At 44.4% G+C, this 27752-nt stretch overlaps 1 protein-coding gene and 1 long non-coding RNA gene across 4 annotated transcripts in view; one reads left to right on the top strand and one right to left on the bottom strand.

The window, feature by feature from the left end:
- LXN (latexin) overlaps positions 1-9890 on the bottom strand; it is a 31696-nt gene extending 21806 nt beyond the window's left edge. Inside the window, exons 1-2 of one of the 2 annotated variants that reach the window (XM_029617168.1) lie at positions 9648-9890; positions 8982-9044 (exon numbers count right to left, since the gene is read on the bottom strand). In XM_029617168.1, coding sequence (XP_029473028.1) covers positions 8982-9044; positions 9648-9875 — 291 coding nt within the window. In that variant the 5' untranslated portion in view covers positions 9876-9890. The remainder of the gene's footprint in view (positions 1-8981; positions 9045-9647) is intronic. The other variant, XM_029617169.1, reaches the window with a different exon arrangement.
- The window catches only part of LOC115099494, an 87103-nt gene continuing 67451 nt past the window's right edge, over positions 8101-27752 (top strand). Inside the window, exon 1 of one of the 2 annotated variants that reach the window (XR_003858806.1) lies at positions 8101-8175. This is a non-coding gene — a long non-coding RNA (uncharacterized LOC115099494). Of the gene's footprint in view, positions 8176-8689; positions 8782-27752 lie in introns of those variants that run through there. The other variant, XR_003858805.1, reaches the window with a different exon arrangement.

Raw genomic sequence — 27752 nt, 5'->3', positions numbered from 1 at the left:
CCGCGCAGCCTGCCCCCATTCCCTCTGAGGCCGCTCTGATTTCGGAGCGGCCTCAGAGGGAACGGAGGCAGGCTCGGAGGGAACTTTCCTTCTGCGTCCCCCCACCTTCCCCTCCCTTCCCCTATCTACCCAACCCCCCAGCCCTACCTAAATCCCCCCCTACCTTTGTTGTGCAAGTTACGCCTGCTTGAAGCAGGCGTAACTTGCGCGCACCGCCTCGGCATCCCTCCCGGCCCGCCCCCGAACCATCCCTCCCGGCCCGCCCCGGCCCGCCCCTGACCCCAGACATGCCCCCTCCCGCCCCTTTTACGAAGCCCCGGGACTTGCGTGCATCCCGGGGCTTTGCATGCGCCGGTGGCCTATGCAAAATAGGCGCGCGTAAATCCGGCACGATTTACGCGCGCAGGGTTTTAAAATCTAGCCCATTGTGCTTATATTAAAAATACTGATAATAAATAAATGAATTAATAAAATGCCGGGGAGTAGGACCATCTGGAGGTTAAAAAAGAAAAATTAAAAAATATATAAAAAAGGAAAATTAAAATTAAAAAAAAAGTGGGAATAATTAATTGGAATTGCTTACTTAGTATGAGCAGGACTTATTGCATGCCTGCAAGGTTGAAAATTAGTGCATCCGTTATTGTATATAACCTTTTGGTTCCTATTTAAAATAAGACAAGACAATTACATAAAAAAAAAATAAAACCAACATAAAAAATGAATGAAACAAACAAAAACAAAACTGAATACCCAAAGCCACTAGGATAAAAAGTGTCTATAACTGTTTGTAAACTGAAACTAAGTGACAGAATCTGGATCGTCCATGTTTGGAAAAATGCTGGGGATGGTATCTAGTTTTAAGACAAAAATAAGAGTAGAAACTTTGTTTAAATATACTGATTAAGGGTGGAAAACTTGTTTCAATGTGCCAGTTTACCTGGTTTGACATTTCTCACTTATTTAAAACATGTAGTAATGCCATGCAGCAATAGGAAAGCTTCATTCATTCCTCAGAAAGCTAATAAAATACGTGAGACTAAAAAACAAAAAATGAATGTGAAATGTGAAAATGTAAAAGAACATATCAATTTATATTCAATTTCAAAGATGCTAGTTAACCACAAATGCTATAAATCAATTCATACCAAAAGTAAAAACAGTGACTACCGTTTGGCCATTAGTGCTTATGTGTGTAAACCAAATCGGATGATATCACTACCGACTAGTCATCATTGAATATATGGCGCACCCGCCAAATTCAATTACTAAAGGTGCTCAAAATGTTTGATTTATATATACTATGTTAAAATATACTATGTTAAAAATATGCCTACCAATGAATAGACGCCAAAAAACGATCACATACCTGCGGTTTGTAATACATAGTAAAGAGCATAGGCTGTGTTATATGAATTATCTCGCAGTGCCTAGATCAATTTGCGCCAAAAACTAGAAATGAAAACAGTGACTGCCGCCAGTCTAAAAAGAAATTAAGAAGTCTGTAAGGTGCATATGAAATAAAATAAAATGTAAATGTCGATGACACTGTGTGACAGAATTATTTATGAACAATGTTTGCGTACAGAATCCAAATTAGGTAGAGGAATATTATCTCGCAGTGCCTAGGTCAATTCGCGCCAACAACTAGCAATGAAACAGTGACTGCCGCCGGTCTAAAAAGAAATTCAGAAACCTGTAAAGTGCACATAAAATGAAATAAAATGTAAATGTGTCAATGACACTGTGTGACAGAGTTTTTTATGGACATCAATGCTTGCGTACAGAATCTAAATCGGGAAGACAAATATAACTTAACAAGGACAATATGTATATGGCGAACTGCCACTGCTGACTCGAACCACTATGTAAATATTTTAACTGTGAATGCATGCTGCACGAATCAAAGCTTAATTAATGTACACAAAGCATTTTTTGAAAAAAAATTACCAAAAATAGAATGCTAAAATCTGCTACTATCCATTAAGTGTGAATCCAAACACATACCTGCATTGTGTATCATTGAAAGTCAAGCTGCAAAAGGATAGTGAAACGCGTCAAGCCGATTTTTATAGCATGTCTTGTGATATGTGGAACTTATCGCGACAAAATTAGGAACATTGCTGCCGCCGGTATATCTAAAAAAAATGTCTAGCTAATTGAAGGAGGAACACCTATGAACAGCATATGGAGCTGGTATGAAAGCAGATTGTGTGTCAATAATATTTGCTTCAGACTGTCAGAAATTTGTTATATAAATGAATGGATGTGTGTGATGCTGATTATAAAGATGATGAAAGTAATCAGTAGGAATTAAATGTAAGTGTGTATATATATATTTTTTAAAAGTTTCTTTAAAGGCATATTGTGAGTATTCATTGTAAGCAATTAAAAAACAAGAATAAAATCTTAAAACAAAGCAAAAATAAAATTCATAGGAGAGAAGGCATTTAGCCCTAATGAATGTTAAAATGTTGTTAAAAAATGTAAAAGGTACACCAAAAATACATATTGTAACAAAGACTTAAATTTTAAAACAAAAAAAATCGATGTATTGAATCCCCAGCATTTTTCCAAACATGGACGATCCAGATTCTGTCACTTAGTTTCAGTTTACAAACAGTTATATACACTTTTTATCCTAATGGCTTTGGGTATTCAGTTTTGTTTTTGTTTGTTTCATTCATTTTTTATGTTTGTTTTATTTTTTTAAATGTAATTGTCTTGTCTTATTTTAAATAGGAACCGAAAGGTTATATACAATAACGGATGCACTAATTTTCAACCTTGCAGGCATGCAATAAGTCCTGCTCATACTAAGTAAGCAATTCTGATTAATTATGCCCCCCCCCTTTTTTTTAATTTTTCTTTTTTTATATTTTTTAATTTTTCTTTTTTAACCTCTAGATGGTCCTACTCCCTGGCATTTTATTAATTCATTTATTTATTATCAATATTTTTAATTTAAGCACAATATTTGCATTGTGGTCTACACTGACACCAAGTTATCCTCTCCAGCACGTTGTGTACATGTTTCACCCACTGTTGTTTATATCTAATGGTATCTGCATGAACACTGTGTCCTTAGTTCCTCTTCTGCATTGTATTTTTCTGTCTTCCATTTTGTTGTCAGCACATATACATGTTATGATTTGCATTAATTCTGGAGTTTGTACACCCATTTATGTTGTCTATTGATTTTACTTGTTTGTATGTGTGTCTCATTTTTAATATTGCATATTTGTTTCTAGTTGCCCCTGAGGCAGCTCTCGACCAAAGAGCGAAACTTGGCCAGAGTCGGGCTGATGTTATATCGTGTCCATACAGTTTCCAGTGCGTGCGCTTGCCAACTTCATATTCCTTTCTGTATACAGGCCTTTTGATAGCAACGCGACGTGAAACTGTTTCCAGTTCTGTTTTACAGAATCTGCATTTATTTCTTTTACCACTCTGTTTCTATACTAGTTGTGAACCATCTTAATTGTAGTCCCCTGCCCTGTGCTGCAATTATCAATTTCCCACCTTTTAGAGTTAAGCTCATCTCTCTAGCCATTCCTGAGTCAAGTTTTCGTCTACATTGGGGCTGCTGAAGTAATTCTCTATTTCCCACTGTATTTAGGTTTTTGCCAGTTTTTACCTTGTTTGCTGGTCTAATTTTTAAAGAATGCTTTTTCTCTTCTTTTGCAAATTCTGTTGCTTCTTTCCCCTTGTGTGCAAGTAAATTCTCTCTCCTTACTTCTATTCATCAAAACAATTGTGCAAGTTTTTGGGCAAAGACAGATTCTGGCCATTCACTTTAATGCTTCAGCATTTTTTTTTTTCATAATATCTTTATTCAGTTTACAAAAAACCCAGATAAACAACAACAGATTAACATCCCAATCACAAACAAGGGATAGCTGCTACAATGAACAAATCCATATGAGATGAAAGTTGCTAGCACCCCAGCAGAAACAAACAAACAATTATGGCATGAGAGAGACAGACATCCCCCGCCCCCTCCCCATCTAATTAAGAGCCAGAACCATAGTAGAAGTAACAGAAGAGATACCCTAAATAATGTAATCAAGCTAGAGCAAGGAGTATTTGGATCTCTTGAAAATATCTCTACGTAGTATATTACTTGCCAACGAGTGGGGAATCAGCTGGATGGGGGAGTTCCCCAGCAGGAGCAGGGCTAGATTCTATGGCAAAGCCGGACAGCATCTTCTGCCTGACAGCCACCTCCCCCTTGGGTTGAGCCCGCAGGTTCTGGTGTCTGGCAGGTCTTTGGCTGGAACTGGAGACAAACTGGGTCTAGAGGCAGAGCAGGCACTGGAAACGAGACAAGAACCGGACACAAAGCTGGAACCAGAGGCACAGGCTGAAGATAGGCAGGGCTGGAACAGGAGATAACAGCTGGAGAGGGAGAGACAGAAGGCCCCCTAGAAACTGGGGCCACAGGGCAGATTAGACAGGAGAAGACAAGACAAAAGAATACTAGAAGGCCCAAGGAGGCCTCAAGGCAGGAAGGTCAAGCAGGCCACAAGACAAGGCATAGAAAGAAGGCCTCAGAGTGGCAAGGTGACTTGATGAAGAGGCGCCGAGTTCTGAGAGAGGAAGGGCTAAATAGACACTGATGATCGACACAACTTGAATGCTGATCTCTTGCCAGCTGCCTTGGTCAAAATATGCTCTGACAACATGAATTAAAAGCTGTTTTCTAGAGGAGAGGCACTGTTTTCTTAAATCTCATGAATGTACAATACTGTTTGGCCTACTGCCCGCATAAGAATAGCCCTACCAGCATGGGCAACCACCATGGTCAAACTTTTCTTTTGTGACAGTTAATTTAGGGTGCATATGGGTGAGAAGACGAGTGCTTGGGGGAAAAAAAAACAATCCAATGGACAGTTTTAAGGATCTATGTTTACTCTGACCCTGTATAACCTCTACACTATTGTTTCCCAACCTCTCCTGCAGGCACACCTAACCAGTGGGGTTTTCAAGATATCCATATGAATATGCATGAGATAAATTTGCATATATTGGAGACTCAGGTTATGCTACTTTATCTCATGCATATTCATTCTGCGAATCCCGAAAACCTGCCTGATTTAAGTATGCCTCCAGGAAAGGGTTGGGAAACACAACCTCAGTCAGAGAACTTCATCTATACCGATTTCAGCTACTGGTGATTCTAGGCCCAAACTTTCTCTGAACTAAGACATTTGCTGAATGGTGGTGATGCCAAACTGGCTGCCACTTGCACAACATGGCATCACTAGCCAAATAGGAAACAACACAAACACCAAAGAATATACCCAGAACTATGGGAAATACAAATAAGAATATCACAAGACCAAAAATCTCCCGCAGTATCATAAATATTCACATAAATAATTCTTTGTTTGTATATGTGTAGGACTTCTATATTAATTTGTTTTTATACATTTTTCTTTTCTGCAAATAAAATCGAACAATGAAGTCAGTGTATCACAAAAGAAGTCCATATGTGATTCACTCCCAACTATCCAGAATGCATATATTATCCTGAAAGTTCTTATCTCAGAGCCACTTTAATACTTTCTTCAAGGTACGTACCCCTTTTGTCTTGTGGTATCACTAGCCAAGTGTTAGAAAGAAAATCTCTACCATCTTCCACCTCCCCAATGCTGCTGAGGAGTTGGATCGTGACCTGAATAGCCAGACGTTGAGACACGAAGTACAACCTACTGTATCTATACAAGGCACTGAACATCAAGCTATCATGATACCAAATCTGTCAATACACATCAGCTAGGGAACTCTCCAACTGACCTATCACAGCTCCCAGTTCTTAGCTATAAATTCTCCCTGCCCTCACCCACCCCTTTCTATCCACCCTGAACTAACTTTCAGAAGGTGTGGAAGATAAAGCTGTGTAAATAAATATCTGAATGGACATTGCAACTAGCAAGCTACTGGAGAAGACCTTTGCCAAGCTAGTCACTGTATGTCCGTCTTAGTAAATCCAACTGCTGTTCCCCTACCATCATGACACCTACTGTGATCCAAACTACCATACCAGGATTGTACCATTGAGACCCTCTGATGTAAGTAATGACGCTCAGCATCACCACCCAACCTGTTGCTTATCAGCGATCCCACAGTTTGCCCAATGGGCTTCAAACTATCTTACGGACAGTGGGCCTTGTTGAATAGGGTTTTGGATAGGGCAAGATGTCTATGTGGCTATCCTCCACCACTGTGAACGCCATGACAACCCAGACTGTTGTTGTGGCAAAATACAAATCATGCAGCTTATTGTGGATGGCTGACTGCTCACCATGTTCAGTGTTGGATTACAAGAACTGCATCTGTCTGCAGACATCGTTATCACATGGCTTGGAGATGACACACAGGCTAAATGACACACAAGCACATGAAGCCTATTTTATCCTCCTGCCCAACTTTAGTCTAGACTTTGCAGAAACAGTCTTTGGCCAAGAGCTCAGAATCAGGGTGCTTTCCCCCACACTGCAAATGTGGCCACTAGATATCTCCATTCCATAACTATGACCCTCTCCCCACTGTGACTGTGACTGCAGCGTTTTCACATCTTCAGCTCCAGACCCCTAGAACAGAAGGACTCAAACCCAGGTCCTGCCACTGTTCTAATCTGGTGTGGTTGTGGACCCTGGATCATAGTGAGAGCTGACTCCACCCACAGGGAGGAGCCCTGAGGGGACTCACCACGATAGGCGAGGCCTCAGCTGAGACGGACACAGTAAGTAATGAGAATTTATTAGACTGAAACGTAGATAAAGTACCCCCCAAGTGGCCAGCAAGGCACAGTCCAGAGTAGCAACATGGCTTGGTGATGATATCCCTGGTAGTGGCCCGTGGAGCGGGGTACACCAAGGAACTCTTCCTCTCACGAACACTTCTCAGGGGTAGATCCAGTAGTGGCCCGCAGTGCGGGGTCCATCGAGAATCAACACAGATGAAAGTAGCGAAGTGCAGGAGGTCAGCAGAGCGGAATAGATAAGGTTACTCACTCCGAAGTGTAGAAGCAGGTATGCTGAGGCGTGCAAGGTAGTGGCCCGATGCACGGGGTGCACCGGAGGTTCCGTCAACAAGATGATAGCAAACGAGTAGCATTCTCACAAGGCTGAACAAGACTTGGTCCTAATCTGAGTAGATGGTTTCTCCAGGCAGGAAGGCCTTCCGAGGAGTGGATAGCCAGAATGTGAAAAGGCCCCCGAGGAGCGGGCACCTAAGGCATTCAATGCCCAGAGTGCAGGAACGAGTTCAGAGTAGCGAATAGCGAAGCGTCTCCAAGTGGAGTGGAATTCAGCAGGCAGGAAGTCCTTGCTAATTTGTAGGAAGCAAAGTCCGAATAGCTTAAATACACTGGTGGGTGACGTCCTGCGGAGGGGACGCCCCCGAGGTTCCCGCCATGACATGTTTAAGAGAGGGCCTGGCGCACGCGCACACATGCCCTAGGTAATCCCTTATTCAAGATGGCCGACAGGATCGCCCACGCCGTCCCAGGGATGCTGGGGAAGGCAGAGTTTGCAGACGGAGACTGCCAATCTTCCAAGAGTCGCTGGTGCAGGGAAAAAAAAGAGGTGAGCATCAGAGGTCACAGCCATCTGCGACCAATGGGCGCAACAGCCACATGGCTGGCCCAGTGTCTAAATTTTGTATTGCAGTGGTGATATCAATTTAGAGTCCTTTAGACAATCACTGGATCCTTTGAGAGAGCACATTATTTGTGCAAAATGCTATAATAATCTTTTCAGCAAATACAAAATACCCCATTATTACAAACATATTCCAGCAGGAAGCAACACCCCACTTTACTTTATGGTCTCTCTAGTTCAGAGACAAATATTAGGCTATACTAACTCCAAATAAGACATTGAATTGGCTATAACAGAAAACTGTTTAAACAGCCGAGTTCAATATCTGCTTAAAATGGAGAAGAGTCTAGCATTTTAGGAAGTTACATATCACTATTTATTTATAAGGAAGCCCATATTAGCCAAATCTGATTGGCTAGCTTGGGATTTTGCCAGCCAATACTAATACTTATCTTTATAAAATGGTTAACAGCGCAGAATCCAGGCTGTGGAGCCCTAGAAGCAGCAGCAGTTGAGTGGAGAGCCAGGCAGCAGGGCTCTGATGGCACAAGGAGAAGCTGGGGCAACCTCGGTAAGGCACAGAATGCTGGGAGGGGGGAGAAGCACCTTCTGATAAATGTCCTTTCCCCATCTACTCCTCCTTCTCCTGCCCAGATGCACTCACCCATCCTTTACTTTTCCCACTTTCCAGCCAGCACGAGAAGAACAGAGCACCATGGCTCCCTCCTGCTGCTTCTACTGTAGGAGGCAGATTTCTCTGCTCTTGTTGGCCAGGATGAGAGTTAATTGTGGAAGTGGGTGAGTGCAGGGGGTGGAGGATACGAAAGGGATGGGGGAGAATTTTTTTTTAGATTTAACTCATACATTTTCATTGGTAGCTTAATCAACAGGAGGGGGCTGGGTGAGTACTTGGGGAAGGGGGCTGCCAACCTTCTGTAAATTTTCAGAGGGTTAATTTTTGCACGGGTTTAGTAACATTGCCACTTAATTTCATATCCAGAAATGCATCGTTTTGGTGTTTCTTCGTTCCTGTACTTTTCCACGCTGTGCACAAAGCAAAGTTTTCAGGGTGTGCCTGAAAACCACACTGTGCAGCAAACAGATCTGCGGTGAGAACCTGGGATGTAACAGAGAGATCTGCCAAAGAATGGCACCGAGTTGATTTGGGATTTTACAGGTATTCGCACTATGTCAAATGTGTGTCCGTAAATAAAAAATAGTGATAGACTGCAAGTAAACTTCTGGCAGAAAAAAAGGGTTTTTCGTGAGTTGCAACCCTGGGATCTGGAAGAGGTTGGATTATGCATCAAGGGAGGGGGAACGAGTACACCTAAAATGGAGGAAGAGGGGGGCACGACTGGTAAAGTGACAACTTACATTCCCGATTTCCTCCTTTATTGAAAATCGAAGACAGTATTTGTGCCCAACTCCTGCAATTACCTAAAATGAAAGTAAGGTAATGATATAAAAAATCTACACCAGAAAAATACTCCTCACACTGTTGTACAAATATGCATCAAATATATAGATGATAGGCGACATGAATATGCTTAACCACCAATTTAATGCAGCCAGTATTTTTCTGGTGGCCTTGACAATTTATATGCCAGAGGCCTGGCAGCCTTGTGCAGCAGTGAGTGCAAATCTTCTGCTGTGCTGCTTATGTTCCGAGGCAGGGAGCTGACTCCTGGTTTTTTGTTTTTTTTTTCAATTCTTTTTAGCAAAGCAGGTTTTCGTGCCCCACCACATATTTGATCACATGGTAGCTGTGGTCTGCAATGCACTGTGATCAGTTAAAAGTGAATCATCTGTACTTTTCCTTTACTGGTCCCTGCTAGAATTCCTGCCTTTTATTTCCCCGTGTATCAAAACTAAACTGAAAGCAGACAAATTAAACAACAAACTCTTGAATGGGGTGCTGTGGCAGGTAGCCAAAATGTCACGTTCGCCGTGCCACTAAGGAGCTGGGGTTATTGCCTTTTGCAGCGAGGAAGGGCTCCTGCGCTTGCTCGGGGCCGGCGCGATCGGCAGTGCCGCCCTCACCTCCTTGCTGGCCTGCGTCACCTTTTCTTTCAGGAAGAAGCGGTGCGGCGATCCCTCCCGGTAGTTGACGTAGTTCTCGACCACTCTGGCGGCCCTGGTGGCCGGGTAGTGCGAGGGGTTGAGCTCCTCCATGGCGAGCAGCAGGAAGCTCGGCGGCCGCTGGCCGGCCCCACCCTCGGAAGCAGGAGGGCGAGCACCGGGCGGGAACTCTCGGGCCAGCCTTCGCATTTCTCTTCTGTTAAGGCCGGAGAGCGATCGTTCCAGCAGCGTTTACTGTGGTGGCTCCAGTTTAGGGCAAAATGAAAGCAGACATTGAACATACGCTTATTGTCTGAAAAGTGATCCATGGCAAGTAACTTCAAAAAGAAGCCCCAAGAATGATCAGCTGGCTTGAAAAACCTCTTTATATTCAACTTGTAATAGGATCGCACGATGCTATGTTTACAGCGTGTAGTTATTTTTTTTCATTAAGGTTCAACAGTGTCTGGGTTTATATTTTAACTTGTGCATTTCTGGGCAGTTGATTGTTGTAGGTGTAAGAAATGTTCAGTTTCCTTAGAGCTAACTTTTTTGGAAACTGTTCAAAATGTTTACTGGCAGTTTCCAGTTTTAGTTTCAGTGATCGCATGCGGCTCAGTTAAGAAAATGTAAAGCTCCTCAGCATATGGGGTTTTTGTAGGAGCACCTGCCTAATCTCAAGGTTGTAAGTAGCATGCACAAGCCTAAATAAATAATGCAGCTGGCCCAGCTTGTAGTAGTACTTGAGAGTTGTGAAATAATCAGTCATATAATTTTGGCCTTCAACTGAGGTGATGGTGACATTTAACTTTTTTAAAATCATTTTACTCTTATTTTAACAAATAATGTAAGCTTCCACAAATTTCTGGGAAAATGTAATTGCTATTTATAATGGCTTCATAATGAAGATCTGCAGATTCAAGGTGCACAGTTAGAGCTGCTGATCTTGAATGTGGTTACTGATGTGCAGGGGCGGATTGTGGGAAAGTAGTGGCCTGGGGGATTTTTCTCTAACTGGCCCATGGGTACCCAATTACACGTACATATATATGCACCAGTGGTGGATTGCAGGAAAATATAGGCCTGGGGGATTTTTTCAAAACCAGCCCTTTCCCTACAGCACATATGTCAACAGCTCCCAAAAGCACACCATGTTAATTCTGGAACCTGATGGAACTGAGCTAAAATATCTCCAAAAGAAAAATTTCTTGTGAGGTAAAAATATTACTTACAACATGTATATTATACTTGTATGGAGTGCTGAAAAACCCTGCAAAAAAAGTAAAAAAGACCCTTGGAATTGGTATTAGATCTATTGTAATGTGAATTGAAACAGAAATGACGACAGAAGAAGACCAATGGCCCATCCAGTCTGCCCAGCAAGCTTCATACTTATTTTTCTCATACTTATCTGTTACTCTGACCACTGAGGTCAGGGCCCTTATTGGTAACTTTTAGGTTCTAATTTCCTTCCACCCCCACCATTAATGTAGAGAGCGGTGCTGGAGCTGCATCAATGTGAAGTATCAAGCCTAATTGGTTAGGGGTAGTAGTAGTAATAGTCACCGCCGCAATAAGCAAGCTACTCCCTCGCTTATTTGTTTACCCAGCCTTTGCAATTTAGTCCTTGTTGGTTGTTGTCTGAATGCAAATCCTCTTTTCTTCATTCCCTCCTGCTGTTGAAGCAGTGAGCTGTGCAGTATATGTATTCAAAGTGAAGTATCAGGCACGATTTGTTCAGAGTAGTAGCCGCCACAACAAGCAAGCTACTCCCACACTTATTTGTTTTTCCAGCCTGTGCAGTTTAGCCCTTGTTGGTTGTTTGAATATAAACCCTCTTTTCTTCATTCCCCCTGTCATTGAAGCAGAGAGCTGCTTGGATATGCATTGAAAGTGAAGTATCAGGCTAATTTGGGTTGGGGTAGTAATCGCCGCAACAAGCAAGCTACTCCCACGCTTATATGTGAATGCAGATCCTTTTCCCCACATTTCTTCTTGCCGTTGAAGCATAGAGCAATGTTGAAGTCACATTAATCGTGTGTATGTTTATTGAATAAGGGTAGTAGCCATGATTCCTATAAGCCACCCCCATGCCTCTTCTCTTCATTTCATTCACATCCTCAAGTCTTTACTTCATTTCCCCCCTGCCATTGAAGCAGAGAGCTATGCTGGATATGCGTGAAGTATCGGTCTTCCTCCCTTGCCGTTGAAGCAGAGAGCTAACTTGCATTGAAAGTGAAGTATCATACTTTCTCCCCTGCCGTTGAAGCAGAGAGCTGTGTTGGATATGCGTGAAGTATCAGACTTTCTCCCTTGCCATTGAAGCAGAGAGCTATGCTGGATAGGTATTGAAAGTGAGTATCAGGCTTATTTGGTTAGGAATAGTAACTGTCGTAACCAGCAAGCTACTCCCCACATTTTTTGTGACTGGAAATCCTTTTTTTTTCCCCACATTACCTCTTGCCATTGAAGCTTAGAGTAATGTTGGAGTCGCATTAACTGTGTGTATGTTTATTGAATAAGGGTATTATCTCCAGGTAATAGCCGTCATTCCCGCGAGCCACCCACTCTTCATACACATCCTCTAGACTTTATAGATCCACAGTGTTTATCCCACGCCCCTTTGAAGTCCTTCACAGTTCTGGTTTTCACCACTTCTTTCAGAAGGACATTCCAGGCATCCACCACCCTCTCCGTGAAGAAATACTTCCTGATATTGGTTCTGAATCTACCTCCCTGGAGCTTTAAATTGTGACCCCTGGTTCTGCTGATTTTTGTCGTTATCTTTGTGTTTGTCGTTATCTTTGGGTCATTAAAACCATTCAAGTATCTGAAAGTCTGTATCATATCACCTCTGCTCCTCCTTTCCTCCTGGGTGTACGTATTTAGATTCTTCAATCTCTCCTCATAAGACATTTGATGAAGACCCTCCACCTTTTTGGTCGCCCTTCTCTGTACCTCCTCCATCCTGTCTCTGTCCCTTTGTAGATACGGTCTCCAAAACTGAGCACAGTACTCCAGGTGAGGCCTCACCAAGGACATGTACAAGGTGATAATCACTTCCCTTTTGTTACTTGATATTCCTCTCTCTATGCAGCCCAGCATTCTTCTGCCTTTAGCTATCGCCTTGTCACATTGTTTCGCCGACTTCAGATCATTAGACACTATCACCCCTAGGTGTCTCTCCTGCTCCGTGCACATCAGCCCTTCACCCCCCATCGAATACAGTTCTTCCGGATTTCCACACCCCATATGCATGACTTTGCACTTCTTGTCATTGAATCTCAGCTGCCATATCTTCTACCACTCTTCCAGCTTCCTTAAATCTCATCTCATTCTCTCCACTCCTTCCGGCGTGTCCACCCTGTTGCAGCTCTTAGTGTCATCCACAAACAGACAAACCTTGCCTTCTATCCCTTCTGCTATGTCGCTCACAAAGATATTGAACAGGACCGGTCCCAACACCGATCCTTGCGGTACACCACTTAACACCTCTTTCTCTTCAGAGAGAGTTCCATTTATCATCACACATTGTTGTCTGTCCGTCAACCAGTTTGCAATCCAGGCCAACACCTTGGCACTCACTCCTAAGCTTCTCATTTTATTCACCAGTCTCCTTTGCAGGACCGTATCAAAAGCCTTACTGAAATCCAAGTAGATGACATCGAGGGCTCTTACTTGATCCAATTCCCTAGTCACCCAGTCGAAAAAGTCGATCAGATTTGTCAGGCAGGATCTTCCCCTGGTGAAACCATGCTGCCTCTGGTCCAGCAATTCCTCAGACTGTAGATAATTCACTATTCTTTCAGCAGCGACTCCATAACTTTACCCACCACTGAGGTGAGGCTAACCGGTCTGTAGTTACCAGCCTCTTCTCTGTTCCCACTCTTGTGAAGCAGGACCACCACCGCTCTTCTCCAATCACTCGGCACCACTCTTGTTTCTAGTGATCTATTGAACAGGTCACACAGCGGACCCACCAGCACATCTCTGAGCTCCCTCAGTATCCTGGGATGAACCTCATCAGGCCCCATGGCTTTGTCCACTTTCAGTTTTCCCAGCTCTTCCCATACATTCTCTTCTGTAAACGGAGTTACATCTACTCCATTCCCCTCCAGTTTCTTGTTAACTAGCGATGGTCCTTCTCCAGGGTCCTCTTTAGTGAACACAGAACTGAAGTATTTGTTTAATATTTCTGCCATTTCTTTGTCTCTCTCCACACATTGATCCTTTTCACCTTTCAATTTCACTTATACCACTTGGAACTTTTCTCCTTTCTCTGATGTATCTGAAAAATGTTTTGTCACCTCTCCTTACCTCTTTGGTAATCCTTTCTTCCGCTTGACCTTTTGCCGTCTTGATTACTTTCTTAGTCTCCCTCCGTTGTACCAGATATTCTTCTTTGTGCTCCTCCCTTTGGGATCCTTTATATTTCTTGAATGCTGTTCTTTTAGCTTTTATTTTGTCAGCCACTTCCTTTGAGAACCATATAGGTTTCATTTTTCTTTTTCTTTCCTTTTACTTTTCTAACATATAGATTAGTTGCCTTGATAATTGCTCCTTTTAGTTTGCTCCACTGTTGATCCACATCTCTCATAGTCTCCCAGCCTTTTAGTTCTTCCTTCAGGTACTTCCCCCATTTCCTCAAAGTCTGTGTTTTTGAACTGCAAAACTCGGGTCTTTGTGCTTCTTTTCCGTATCCCTTTTGTGATGTTAAACCATACCGTTTGAGGATCACTTGTGCTGAGGTGGGCTCCCACTTGGACATCAGAGACATTATCTCCATTAGTGAGTACTAAATCGAGCATAGCTTCCTCTCTTGTGGGTTCCATTACCAATTGTTTGAACAAAGCCCCTTGCAGGGCATCCACTATTTCTCTACTACTGTTAGATTCAGCAAAAGGAATTCTCCAGTCTACATCTGGCAGATTGAAGTCTCCAACGATCACCACTTCTCCCTTCTTTCCCATCTTTTGGACATCTTCAACCATATCTCTGTCATGCTCTTCCTTTTGATTTGGAGGCCTGTAAACCACTCCAATATAAATGGACGCCCTATCATCTTTTTTTTAGGTCGGCCCATATAGCTTCTTCATTTCCCCATCTTCCTTGCAGCTCAGAACTTGGATATTGTTTCTGACATAAAGAGCCACTCCTCCCCCTTTCCTAACCTCTCTGTCCTTCCTTAACAAGTTGTAGCCCGGTATGGCCGTATCCCAATCATGAGATTCCGTGAACCACATCTCCGTGACAGCAACAATGTCCAAGTCCACCTCCAACATTAGGGCTTGCAGATCTGGGATTTTATTGCCCAAACTATGGGCATTTGTGCTCATCGCTTTCCAGCTTTTTTCTTTCAGCTCACTGCTATTCCTGGACTCCTTTTGTGATTTTAGTTGAGTTTTGTTATTCACTTCACTTTTTCCCATTGCAATTGTGCAAAGAAAAGGATTATTGCCTCTGATGACAGATTCATCCATCGCAATGAGCTTTTTTCTTTGGTTACTGATCTGGAATTTCTGTATGCATTGGGTTTCTTCTCTCTTCTCAGTTAACACTTCAATCTTTTTCTCAAGAACTTCTTCAGTATTTAATACAGAGAAGGCTTTTTGTACTAGTTGTACTTGATACAGTGTGTGTCACCGCATCACAGGGCTAATTCATTGGGTATGAGCTTTGCCCTCAAAAAGCCACAAGTAAACTAGATTACAATTTCAATACAGTAAATCTCCATATCAAAACTGCAATAACTGCCAGCATGCAAACACTAACAACCCTACTTATGAAAAGGCAACACTATGATCATTACACCAGACTCTAAAAAGCCAATACACCTACTGTTAGGAAAACAGAAAAATCCAAACTGCTACAGATCCCTATACAGAACCTCCACACTAGCAGAATACGTCAACTCAGTCACAGATGCAAAATATAAACAGACCCTCACAAAAATGCAGAATAAAGTAACCATAAAGTATTATTACAAACATTCAGACAAAAATTGAATTGTTAACCGCAACAGGCCAAACTATTATGCAGTGCAACAATGGAAAAACAGAAATATTACAATACCTGAAGAAACATCAAAATCAGTAAATATAAAGGATCAATAGAAGCAAAACCATACTAATAAAAAGAATATTTCAAAACAGCTGACAAATAGAACAACTTCTAATAATTGAAAACTCATATATATTTTCCAGACCAATAAAATATTTCAAACAGTATGCAATACTTATAACTTTAAAAGGATAACAAAATCCCTGGTTGTTCATACCTGGAATCTTTTGATTTCCAGATGCCCTGAGATTGTTGTGGATTAGCAGGATGATAAGGAGTTTGTTATTCGTTGGATATCAATCTTGAACAAGTGTTCCCTGGACCTGATGGTCCTAATAGTTGAACGAATTGCAGTTTCTGTAAGTGAGTGTCAGAAAGAAGTGGAAACTATCCGGTCTTCATTAATTGCCACCAACAGTGAAGAGATAGTGGAGGCCTCAACAAAACAATTGGAACAATCAGTATCTCTATTTCGTAATCAGATTAAACAGTTTAAAGTCCAGAAATTTCGTCGTGATGAGACCGACTACCGTACTGACAATATATATTTTTGGAAGAACAAAAAACAAACGTCAAGACCACCACATGTAACTTTTCAGGATAGTTCTGAAGAGTCCAATAGTAGTGATGGCAACAATAATAGTAAAAAATCTTATCAAAATTATCAATATACTCAGCCTTTTTTAGGTCAACGAAGAGGGGCATATCGGGCCCGCTCATACAGAGGCAAATCAGGTCCCAGAACTCCACACTGGGAGGGTCCAGTTACACGATCTCAAGGGTCCAAAACTCAACAACAACAGAATGCACCACAGGCATAGTTGCTACATCTACTGTTATCAATTTGTCACGGATAGAAATATCTAAAGAAGTTATTGAGGCCCTAGATAAAGGGCTATCATATGTCCCCCATTGTAAATATGATTCATTTCAAACACGAATCGACTTACATAGATTTTTCAGACGCTTGCAACTGGAATTATTTTTTTGGGGTAAAGATGTGCTAGATGGTTCAATTATAACACCGCGATCTACCTGGCTTCCTCCAGGCCCGGTCGATCCTGCCATAGCCACATTTATACAGTTAGTGTCGAAAGATTTAGGATTGTTGGAAAATCAAGATAATTTCAATAGAAATCAGTTTGTCGCAGATTGGACAGTTGCTCAATATCGAGCAATCAAACAGCTATCCGGAAACAAAGAAATTATAGTTAAGCCGGCAGACAAGGGAGGAGCGGTAGTTGTACAAGATACTCAAGACTACGTGGCCGAAATACAACGCCAGTTAAGTGATTCGACATATTATTTACTATTGGAGGAGATTCCCACCCCAGTCCTTCAAGAACAGATTGAGAGCCTAATAGATCAGGGAGTTAAGAAGGGGTTCGTGACAATGAGAGAAGCAAGAGCATTAAAAGTTAAACATCCTATAGATCCTGTTTTGTACTCCTTACCCAAGGTTCATAAAAATTTGGAACAACCCCCAGAACGCCCTATAGTGGCGGGTCGTGGATCTGTATTGGAGCCACTATCTACATATTTGGACTTCTTCTTAAAACCATTTGTAAAGGAGGCCCGTTCATTCATTCAGGACACTTCACATATGTTGCGGACTTTGCAGGAGGTTACTCATCTCCCAAATGATTTTTGGTTAGTTACTTTGGATATCTCATCATTATATACAAATATCCCGCAACAAGGAGCTTTTATACTAATGGAACAGTTGTTCCATCGGCATCAACGGCCACACAGAGTCCCTTCAGCATTTCTGTCTGAATGTTTACGGTTGGTGTTATTTAAAAAAATTTTTCAATTTGATGGAAAATTCTATCTGCAAACATGTGGAGTGGCGATGGGTGCCACAGTGGCACCAGATATTGCAAATCTTTACGTCACACAGTTTGAAGAGCTATATCTATACCCCTCCCAATGGTTTGCAAAAATGACAGTATACAGACGTTACATTGATGACATCTTTTTTATTTGGCTATCTTCGTTGGATGATCTTCAAACATTTTTGGATTGGTTTAACACACTTGATCCACATTTACAATTCACTGCTCAATACAAACAGACTGCCATAGCCTTTTTAGATATATGGATCAGTCGTGAAGGTAACAAAATTAGTACCACGCTATACCGTAAAATTACGGATCGAAACAATTTTCTACGTTACTCCAGTGTTCATCCTGTCCATCTTAAGGATGGACTGCCGATTTCTCAATTTCTTCGGCTACGCCGATTATGTTTTACTGACATAGAATTCCGGACCCAAGCATCAGATTTGTTTGAAAGATTCCTTCAGAGGGGCTATCCATGACCAGTGATAAAGAAAGCCTTCAAAAGGGCATTATTTGCAAATAGAGAATTACTCTTGGATTATCAACAACGTCCCTTCTCTAAACATCTCACTTGCACCTTAAGATATTCATCTCAAGTTTGGTCAGTGATCAATGTGATTCATTCCCACTGGCAGGTACTGGCTTTGCACGATGTATTCCAGACCGGTCCGAGATTTGCGTTCTTTAGGGGCCAAAATTTACGTGACATGGTGGTGCATTCCACCTTTCAGTCAAAGATAGCAATTTCTACAAGTGGGGGACACCACCCGTGTGGGCATTGTGAAATGTGTGCACTTTCATGGGTTGGTGAACAATGGCAGGAGCCACATTCAAATCGAACTGTGCAATTGAGATCCGAGACAACGTGTGAGTCAGAGGGCGTTATATACGCCATACAATGTCCGTGTGGGTTAAGTTACGTTGGGAGAACAAAGAGAAAAATCCGTACCCGCTTAATTGAACATAGAAGCTGCTTGAAAACATCAAAGTTAGCGGCCCCACTCGTACAACATTGTATTTCATTCAAACATATATTTTCTGATCTCAGATGGTTGGTTATAGAGAAAGTCTGGCCCAGTAGTAGAGGAGGAGATATTCAATACTATCTGAATAAACGAGAACACCATTGGATATTTACTTTAAATACTATGGATCCTAACGGCCTGAATGAGAAAATCAATTGGTATTCATTAATTTGAATGATTACGGTGGAGTTAGAATGTCAGCTTGAATATGTAAGTATGTTTCAAATTCCATCTGGTAAAAATACCTCACGGGAGTTCAGTATATTGGGAGTTCAGTATTGTGAGTTTTTTCTAAGTTCGAGGAGTGACGACGTGAAAGAGAACTATGAGGCAGACTTTTTGCATAAAATGCCGACGTGATAGAGAACTGTGACTGTCAAAGTCTATGGGACATCATGACGTTGTTGAGAACTGAAGAAGTGACGAGGCAGACTCATTTTGGAAAATGCCGACGTGATAGAGAACTGTGAGTGTCAAAATGGATGGGTCTATTCACTTCAGTTGGTGTTGAGGCGCAACCAATCAGGGAATGAAGAAAGGGGAGGGATTTCCGCTTCTTGTTCTTTAAAAGCCATCCGGTATGAGCCATGTTTCAAAGGTGAGGCGATTCCAAGCGGGGATCGCAGCTATAAATAAATGATTGGAGACAGCTATTGAAGACTTCCTCTCAGCCTGTTTGTCACAGAAGAAAATGAAAATTGTTGTCCCCCTGAAGCAGGACCTTTAGAGCGTGGGTCCGAAACGCGATCGTGTCGGGGTTATACAGGATAAGTACTGTTGTTAAATGAATTGCTTTCTGGCTAAGGAAAAAAAGTGACGTTTGAAGTACTTTGATATGGGACTATGTTTGAAGTTTCTATCAGCTTGACACAAATTGAACAAAAGATTGAAAAGACGTGCTGAAAGTGAGCATGATAATTGAAATTGTAAAAATGAAAAAATGTGAAAAAATTTAAAGTAAAACGGACCAAAACCCACAAGAAAGAGTCAGGTTAAAATACCTAGACCCCGTGAGGCATGGTCCTACAAACATAGTGTGTAGCTATTCCTTTATAGTTTACATAAAAATACTGGGTTTACCAAGATTTTGAAGTCTTAATCATAGAATATGCCATCACATACAGGCCAATACAGTAAAGTCCGTGGGACTTTAAATGAGGCCCGGCGGTAAAAACGGGCAAAAGGAGGTGCTAGGGACACTAGCGTATCCCTAGCGCCTCCTTTTGGACCGGAGCGGCGGCTGCCAGTGGGTTTGACAGCCGACGCTCAATTTTGCAAGCGTCGGTTCTCGAGCCCACTGACAGCCACGGGCTCGGAAACCGGACGCCGGCAAAATTGAGCGTCCGGTTTTCGACCTGACAGCTGCCGGCCGACTTCAAATTATTTATTTATTTATTTCATTACTTTTGGAAAGTTTTGGGACATCCGACTTAATATCGCCATGATATTAAGTTGGAGGGTGCACAGAAAAGCCGTTTTTACTGGGTAGGAGCTAATTTCTGGAAGCAAAATGTGCGGCTTGTCTGCACATTTTGCTTTGTGAATCGCGCGGGAATACCTAATAGGGCCATCAACATGCATTTGCATGTTGATGGCCCTATTAGGTGCGGCGGATTGGACACGCGTTTTCGGCCCCTTACTGAATAAGGGGTAAGGAAAAACGTGCGTCCAGTGGCGGGTTAACAGTGTGCTCCGTCGGAGCGCACTGTACTGTATCGGCCTGAAACACAGACACAAACATGCTCTCAGACACAGCAACACACACAGACATGCTCAGAGAGACACATAGACATGCTGTCTCAGACATGCAGTCATACACACAAACACATGCTCTCACAGACAGATATGCCCTTTCACCCACACATGCCCTAACAGAGACATACACACACACACACACACACACACACACACATGCTCTCACTCATTCACTTCCTCCCCCCTCCCCAGTAGAAGTACAGCAGCAGCCTCCTTTTTCAGCCCCCATGGCAGAGGACCTCTTCATTTTTCTTGAGGCCGTGGGGGGGAGAGGGAGGTATCACTGTTGATTTTCCTCTGGCCCTTGATGCCTCGTCCTGAGATGGCCCAGGGGATGCGCTTGCGTGGAGGTGGAGGCTGAGGCACTGTTGCTGCTGCTTCTTGGACGCCGCACAAACTTTAAGCCAATGCTGCTTCCTACAACGGCCAGCGCTCTTCTTCTTCCCGCCCACACAGACCCACCACTTCCTCTTCCGGGCCATGCAGACAGAAAGAAGGAGAAGTCATGCTATCACCGCCCCCAGACTGGTGGCGCACCGGCCCTGCACGCAGGTCCTCTTCAGCAGCCCCGCAGATTGGGCAGTGATACCATAACCTCTCGCTCTCACTGACACTGACCAGTTTCACACTTCTAGTAAAACTACTATAAAATTATTTGATAGCCTCATTCAACTAATTCTATATGGCTATGAGAGTGAAGTCTGGAATATATAGGAAGGGACAGAATGTCAATACAAATCCTGCACCTCCAGTTCTCTAACTCTGTGCATCCACTGAAATTCCCCCAAACAATGGAGCTTGGATGTTTCCCTTACAGCTCATCATACTAAAAGATATTTTCAAATTATGGTGTCACCTCACAGTAACAGCAGCACAAACACCTTCCACTGCCAGGCACATTGTGAACTAACACAAAACCCCACAAAAAAAGACACTCAAAATCTATACTGCAATCCCATCGTAACATAACAGTAATAACACCAAGGACTCAACAATAACCCTACCTGCAAAAAAGCAAGGGTAAATATTACACCGGGTCCTAGAATACCAATACACCACCTACTGAGGAAACAAAACAAACCAGATTGCTATAGATCCCTATGCTAGCAGAATCTCTCATCACGGTCACACACACAGAGCAGAGACAGACTCTCACCAAATACAGAATACAAAATGAAGGAGCACAAATTAGACAAACACTGAAATGGAAATTCCAAGAAGCCAGACTCTGTGTATTAACAATGGAAAAACAGAACCACCATTCCTCATAAAACAAATAAAATCAAGAAACATAAAGCATCAGTTATAATAGTAAAACCATAATAAAAGAATATTTTAAAACTACTGATAAATAGAATTTCTATTAATTAAAATCATATACATTTTTTTACAATTTCCCAAACACTAATAAAATATTTAAAAACAGCACATATATGAAATAACATTCAATAATTAAAACTAATAAGGATTTTAAAAAGCCCCTGCTGTCCCCTTCTGTGGGAGCTCTTGATTTCCAGTCACTCTGATATTCTTGAGGATTAGGAGGTTATCCTCTCTCTCTCACACATACTCACATGTCCATTCTCTCTTACACATACACTGTCACATACATACACATTCATGCTCTTATATCCACCATAACCTCTCGCTCTCACTGACACTGACAGGCTCTAAGACACTCTTTCCCCTTCCACACACACACCCCCCCACACACAAACTCTTACTCCCTTGGATTTTCTCATACACACTCATGCTCTCACACTCACTGGCTCCCTCACACACACACACACACACTGACCCCCAGGCAGGCTCCCATTCATTTTCACACCACTCCCTCCCCATCCCCCAGGCATGCACACATTCATTTTCACACACACAGACCCCCAGGCAGGCACCCATATATTCACACACATACACCCCCAGACAGAGTCCCATTCATACACATACTAAAGGCTGATCCCCCTCTCTTTATTTTGCCAGCAACCTCGGAACCTCTCTCGTTCCTCTGCTGCCACTGTCACTGCTGCCGCGTGGCTATTGGGGAGGTGCTGATTGCTGCTACTGACACTGAAGCCCATTCTGCTGCCTCTGTGCAGGCCTCGTGGGCTTCCACTTTCTCCATGCGGATCTCGTACATTGTGAGATCCGCATAGAGAAAGTGCTATTCTCGCACATTCCCAGAGATTACATGTGCCAATCACTAAAAAGTAATTTTTTTTTTTTTTTACCTTTGCTGGCTGATCTTAGTTTTCTAATCGGTTGGTCACAGGCTTTTTTTCCCCACCTTCCCTTTCTTATTTTTTTCCACCTTCCCTTTCTTATTTTTTTTGCCAATTCATTTTATATTGTCTTTTTTTCTATTTCTTTTCTCTCCATCTTCTTCCCTCAAACACACAGTCAGGTTCTCATTCTCACATGCATTTCTCTCTCTCACACACACACAGGCTCTCACTCTCACATGCTCTCTCTCTCATACAATCATTCATACACACAGTCTCTCACTGGCACATGCTGTCTCACTCTCACACAAACAGGTTCTCTCTCACTCCCACATGCTGTCTTGCTCAAGCACAGGCTCTCGCTGTCACATGCTGTCTCTCTCACACACACATAGGCTCTTACATGCTATCTCTGCAAACATTCAGGTCCTCACTCCCACACCCTCATACACGCACACACACACACACTCTACAGACCCTCAGCTTCTCTATCACCTCTGGGCCTCCTCTTCGCGGGTCGCCGCAGCATGGGCTCTGCAGCAGCCCTGCTACCGGGCCTCTTCCTCTTCTCGGGCCACTGTGACTTGGGATTCGCGGTGCTTCTCTTCTGCACGCGCTGATGCTCCTCCTCCTTCCTGCCCATGCGGTCCCGGCAATGTTTATTTACAGGGCCGTGCAAGCAGGAAGGAGGAGGAGCATCAGCGCGTTTAAACGCAGTCTTTTTCTTCGGGCCGTGGTGACGTGAGATCCACCACGGCCCTGCCGATCTGCCTGCTATATGCGTGTTGCTGCTCAGCGGCCGCATGAGCCTCCTTGCGCCCAGGGGCATTAGCTCCCCTCAGGATACCACTGCTCGCGGCGCCCCCTAATACTCGGCTCCCTAGGCCCAGGCCTAGTTCACCTAGTGCCTGCATGGCTTTCTTCTGCCACTGCAAGATGGGCTCTGCCGCGGCCTTACAGGCCATTCTCCTGGCTTCTCTGTAGGCCACAGAAGCCCCACTTCACTTTGGCTGGAAACTTTATAATACGAGTACAAAAAAAAAAAATTACGTGACAGGAGAGACAGGCCCACCGGGGGAAGCCCGATCCCCCGATAGGTCAATCCGCCCCTGTGGAGGATACCCATGCAAATTTTATCTCATGTCTGTTCATTGTGGAAATCCTGAAAAGCTGACTGGCTGGGAGTCTCCCACGACAGGTTTGGGAACCTCTGTTTTAGTACTTCGGAGACCACACAGGACCCTTCTTTAGAAAAATATTTCAAAATAACGAATGTATGAAATATAAAATATTTACAAGACACAAATGGTTCTATTCCTTCAGCTTAATTTACTGTGTTGCACACATGAATTATATTTTTAGTTCTTTATTGACTCAATGCCACTGCAGAACAGCTAGGAGAGCTTAGAAAGACCAGACAATAACCTGGGTCCCCTGTCTCCGGTGATTCCGCAGCTGCGGTAAGAGCCACTGAATCAGGCCCTTCCTATGGAATGGGCCCCTCTCCCACAGAATCGCTGTGGCAGCACCAGCAGTGCATCTCTTCATACACCGCTTAAACCAAGGTCCTAAGCAGCGTACAAAATAACACACATAAAATCCAAAACATAAAGACATATAAAATCAATACAATGACATAAGCAATAACAACTCAGGGCAGCTTCATTAAACAGTTCACACAGTGGCACCAATGCCTACGAGAAGGCAAACCTAAAGAAAAGAAAAAATGTCTTTGCCGTTTTCCTAATGGTTTTCTGACATTCCATCAGCTGGAGCTCTTGGGGGAGAGAGAGTTCCAGATAATTTGGGGCAGCAACCGAGAAAGTTCTAGTGTCTGTGAGTCAGGCATGTCACATAGAGGGTTATGTCCAGCAGGCCCCTATGAGCTGAGTGCATCGCTCTGCCAGGGTTATAAATTCGAAGTAGAGAATCGGTCCATTGCAGTGCAGCTTATGTAAAAGCATGGCGGTCTTATATTAAATGTGCCATTGCACAGCATTGGGAGGAGGTGCGTAAAAGCAGATTTTGCCTTCCTCTTTCTCCTAATCCGAGATCCTCCTCCCTCCAAACCAGAATCCCATTTTCTTCTCACCCCCTTATTTCCCTTGTCTTTTCTCATTTCCTTTCCTATCTCCCTCTGCTCTCTGATTCCCACTCTCTTTCCCTCTCTGAGTCCCTTCCCCCTCCAAAGCCACCTCCCCTCCCAAGATCCCTTCTCTGAAATCCCTTTTACATCTTCTTCCTCAAAGATCCCCTTTTCCTCCCATCCTCCAGATTCCCTACCTTCTCCTATTCTCTATCCCCTTCTCTCTTCCCACCACCAGTCACTAAGATCCTTCCCAGAACCTCCCCTCCCCCAAAAGGAACGAAATGAATTAACCAAACATACAAGAAATATCAGAAAACAACTTTATTTTTAAAAAACGTAAAATTCAAATTAATATCATTTAATAGGGAAATGTATGCAAATATGCAACAGAATTTGAGAAATGTTGCTGCTTGAACTTTCAAACTCTTGCCACAGAACCTACCCTGGAGCAGCCACAGGAATTTGAGAGCTATGAATATAATATGCAGTAAATGGAGCATTGTTCACTCCAGCAGAGTAGCCCTTCTATTGCACAGCAGGGCCTAGAAGCTGGCAGAAAGGTTCAAACAGCATGAGGGCAGGAGGCAGTGTTGCGGTCTCGGTCGCCACGCTGGCGCCCGAGACCTTACCTTCCTCCCGAGTCCCGGGGAGCTGCCGCGTTCCGCGGCCGCAGGACCCTGGCCGCTGCTTTCCGGGGAGCTGCCGCGTTCCGCGGGCCTGCAGTGCCTTCGGGCGCCATGCGCCGGCTCTCACGCTGCCGCCGGCGTGGCCTCACGGCCAGTCCCGCCCCCAGGCGCGCGCGCGCGACTGTCCTCCACTTTTAAAGGGACCAGCGCGGGAAAACCCGGCTCCTCCCTTCTATGACGTCAGACGCTGCAGGGCTATTTAAGCCCTGCAGTCCCTTCTCTTCTTTGCCTTGCAACGAGGTTCACTACTTCCTGTAGTTCTAAGTTGCGTTCTGGATTGCCTGTTACCTGCCTGACTCCGCTCTGCCTGACTCCGCTTGCCTGCTACCTGCCTTGACCACGGTTTGCCTGACTCCGCTTGCCTGCTACCTGCCTGACTCCGCTCTGCCTGACTCCGCTTGCCTGCTACCTGCCTTGACCACGGTTTGTCCGACTCCTGCTTGTCTTCAGCCTGCCTTGACTCCGGTTCGTGACTCCGACTCCTGCTTCTTCAGCCTGCCCTGACCTCGGTTCGTGACACCGACTTCTGCTCGCCCGCTGCCGGCCCAGACTCCGGTCCGGATTCCACTCCTGGGTTTCTTCGGCCTCGCCTAAGTCCCAGCGGTCCGGGTCCCTACGGGCTCCTCCTGGGGGGACCTCGGGCTTCCAGGGCGAAGTCTCCTAAGTCCTAGCAACCCGGGCTCCCACAGCTCCTCTGGAGGAGTCTCGGGTTTCCAGGTGAAGATCCTGTTGCCCAGTGGGAGTTCTGCCTACCGACTGTTCCCTCGGGCCAGTCGGCCCAAGGATCCACATCCGGATTGTCTCCAGCATAACAGTTTGCAAGGCCATGGATCCGGCAGACCTCGCCGGGCTACAGGCCATTCCGGGTTTGGCCCAGCGGTTGGTGCAGCAACAACAAGTCCTGGATTCCCTGGCTGCTACAGTAGAGCGGCTGGCGTCTCGCATGGATACCGAGCCGCCCGCGCCCGTTCCAGTACCGGCACCTGTCCCTGCACCACTGGTAACCCTTCAGACCCCTACGCAGCTCCCAGCGCCCTCTCGCTATGCCGGGGATGCCAAAGCGTGTCGAGGGTTTTTAAATCAATGTTATGTGCGCTTTGCACTACTGCCTAACCAGTTTCCTACTGATGGTACCAAGGTGGCGTACATTTTTGCCCTTCTGGACGGACGGGCCCTGAATTGGGCTTCCCCCATGTGGGAGAATAATGATCCTGCACTGGGGGACTTGAATCGCTTTGTGGAAGAGTTCAAAGCGGCCTTCGATGAGCCAGCACGACAGGCTTCCGCTACCTCAGAGTTACTTCAGCTCCGGCAAGGGTCACGGACTTTGGCAGACTACGCATTGGAGTTTCGCACCCTTGCCCACGAGGTAGGCTGGCAGGATGAGGCTCTCCGGGGTGTGTTCCTGGAGGGCTTAGCCGGTCGTATTAAGGACGAACTAGCGGCTCGGGACCTGCCAGAGACCCTGAGTTCCCTGATTGACTTAGCGGGTCGTATTGATCGGCGTTTGCAGCAGAGGGCGAAAGAGGGGCGCCCTTTCCGACGCTCGACGTCCGTGATTCCCAGGTCCTCGAATTCGGGTTCGAGTTCGGGGTCACGAGGAACTACTTCTTCACCTACAACTGCCGCCGACGAGCCCATGCAAGTGGGTCGTTCATCTTTATCTCCCGAAGAAAGGCAGCGACGCCGGGACTTGAGACTATGCCTGTACTGTGGAGGAAAGGGCCATTACCTTGCCCAGTGTAAAGAACGGGCGGAAAACTCCCGCGCCTAGGTGTAAAGGAGGAGTGTCCCCTAGGCTGCCTTAGTCCTGCTCCTCAATGTACTATGCCAGTAACCTTGGATTATCCAGGTGGTTCCTTCCTCACACAAGCCCTTATTGACTCAGGGGCTGGAGGCAACTTCATTACGAAAGACTTGGTGCAACAGTTGAATCTCTCTACGCGACCTAGGACTCCTGCCTTGCGGATAACCTCTATTCAGGGTACTCTTTATCAGGGTGCATCTCCACTGAGACCGTCCCGTTAATTTTGCAGACGGGCTTGTTACACACAGAAGAGATTTCCTTGCTAGTGTTGGAGAGAGCAGTACATCCGGTGGTCCTCGGGTTACCCTGGCTTCAGAAACACTCTCCTGTGATTCGCTGGAAAGATTTTCAGATTACCCAGTGGAGTTCGGAGTGTTTCCAATCCTGCCTCCAAGTGAAAAGATTCCAACGGATTCCGCTGGCCCACACCGTACCGGTACTACCGGCTCCGTATGCTGACTTTCAGGATGTTTTTTCCAAGGAAAAAGCGGAATTGTTACCGCAACACCAACCTTTTGACTGTGCAATAGAGTTGCTTCCGGGTACTACTCCCCCACGGGGACGAGTTTATCCCTTGTCTCAGCCAGAGACCCGGGCCATGTCCG

The sequence above is a fragment of the Rhinatrema bivittatum genome, chromosome 9 (genome assembly GCF_901001135.1).
Source record: "Rhinatrema bivittatum chromosome 9, aRhiBiv1.1, whole genome shotgun sequence".
Taxonomy (NCBI): Eukaryota; Metazoa; Chordata; class Amphibia; order Gymnophiona; family Rhinatrematidae; genus Rhinatrema; species Rhinatrema bivittatum.
Note: the sequence above shows the minus strand (reverse complement) of the source record. Positions and strands in the feature narration are given on the sequence as shown.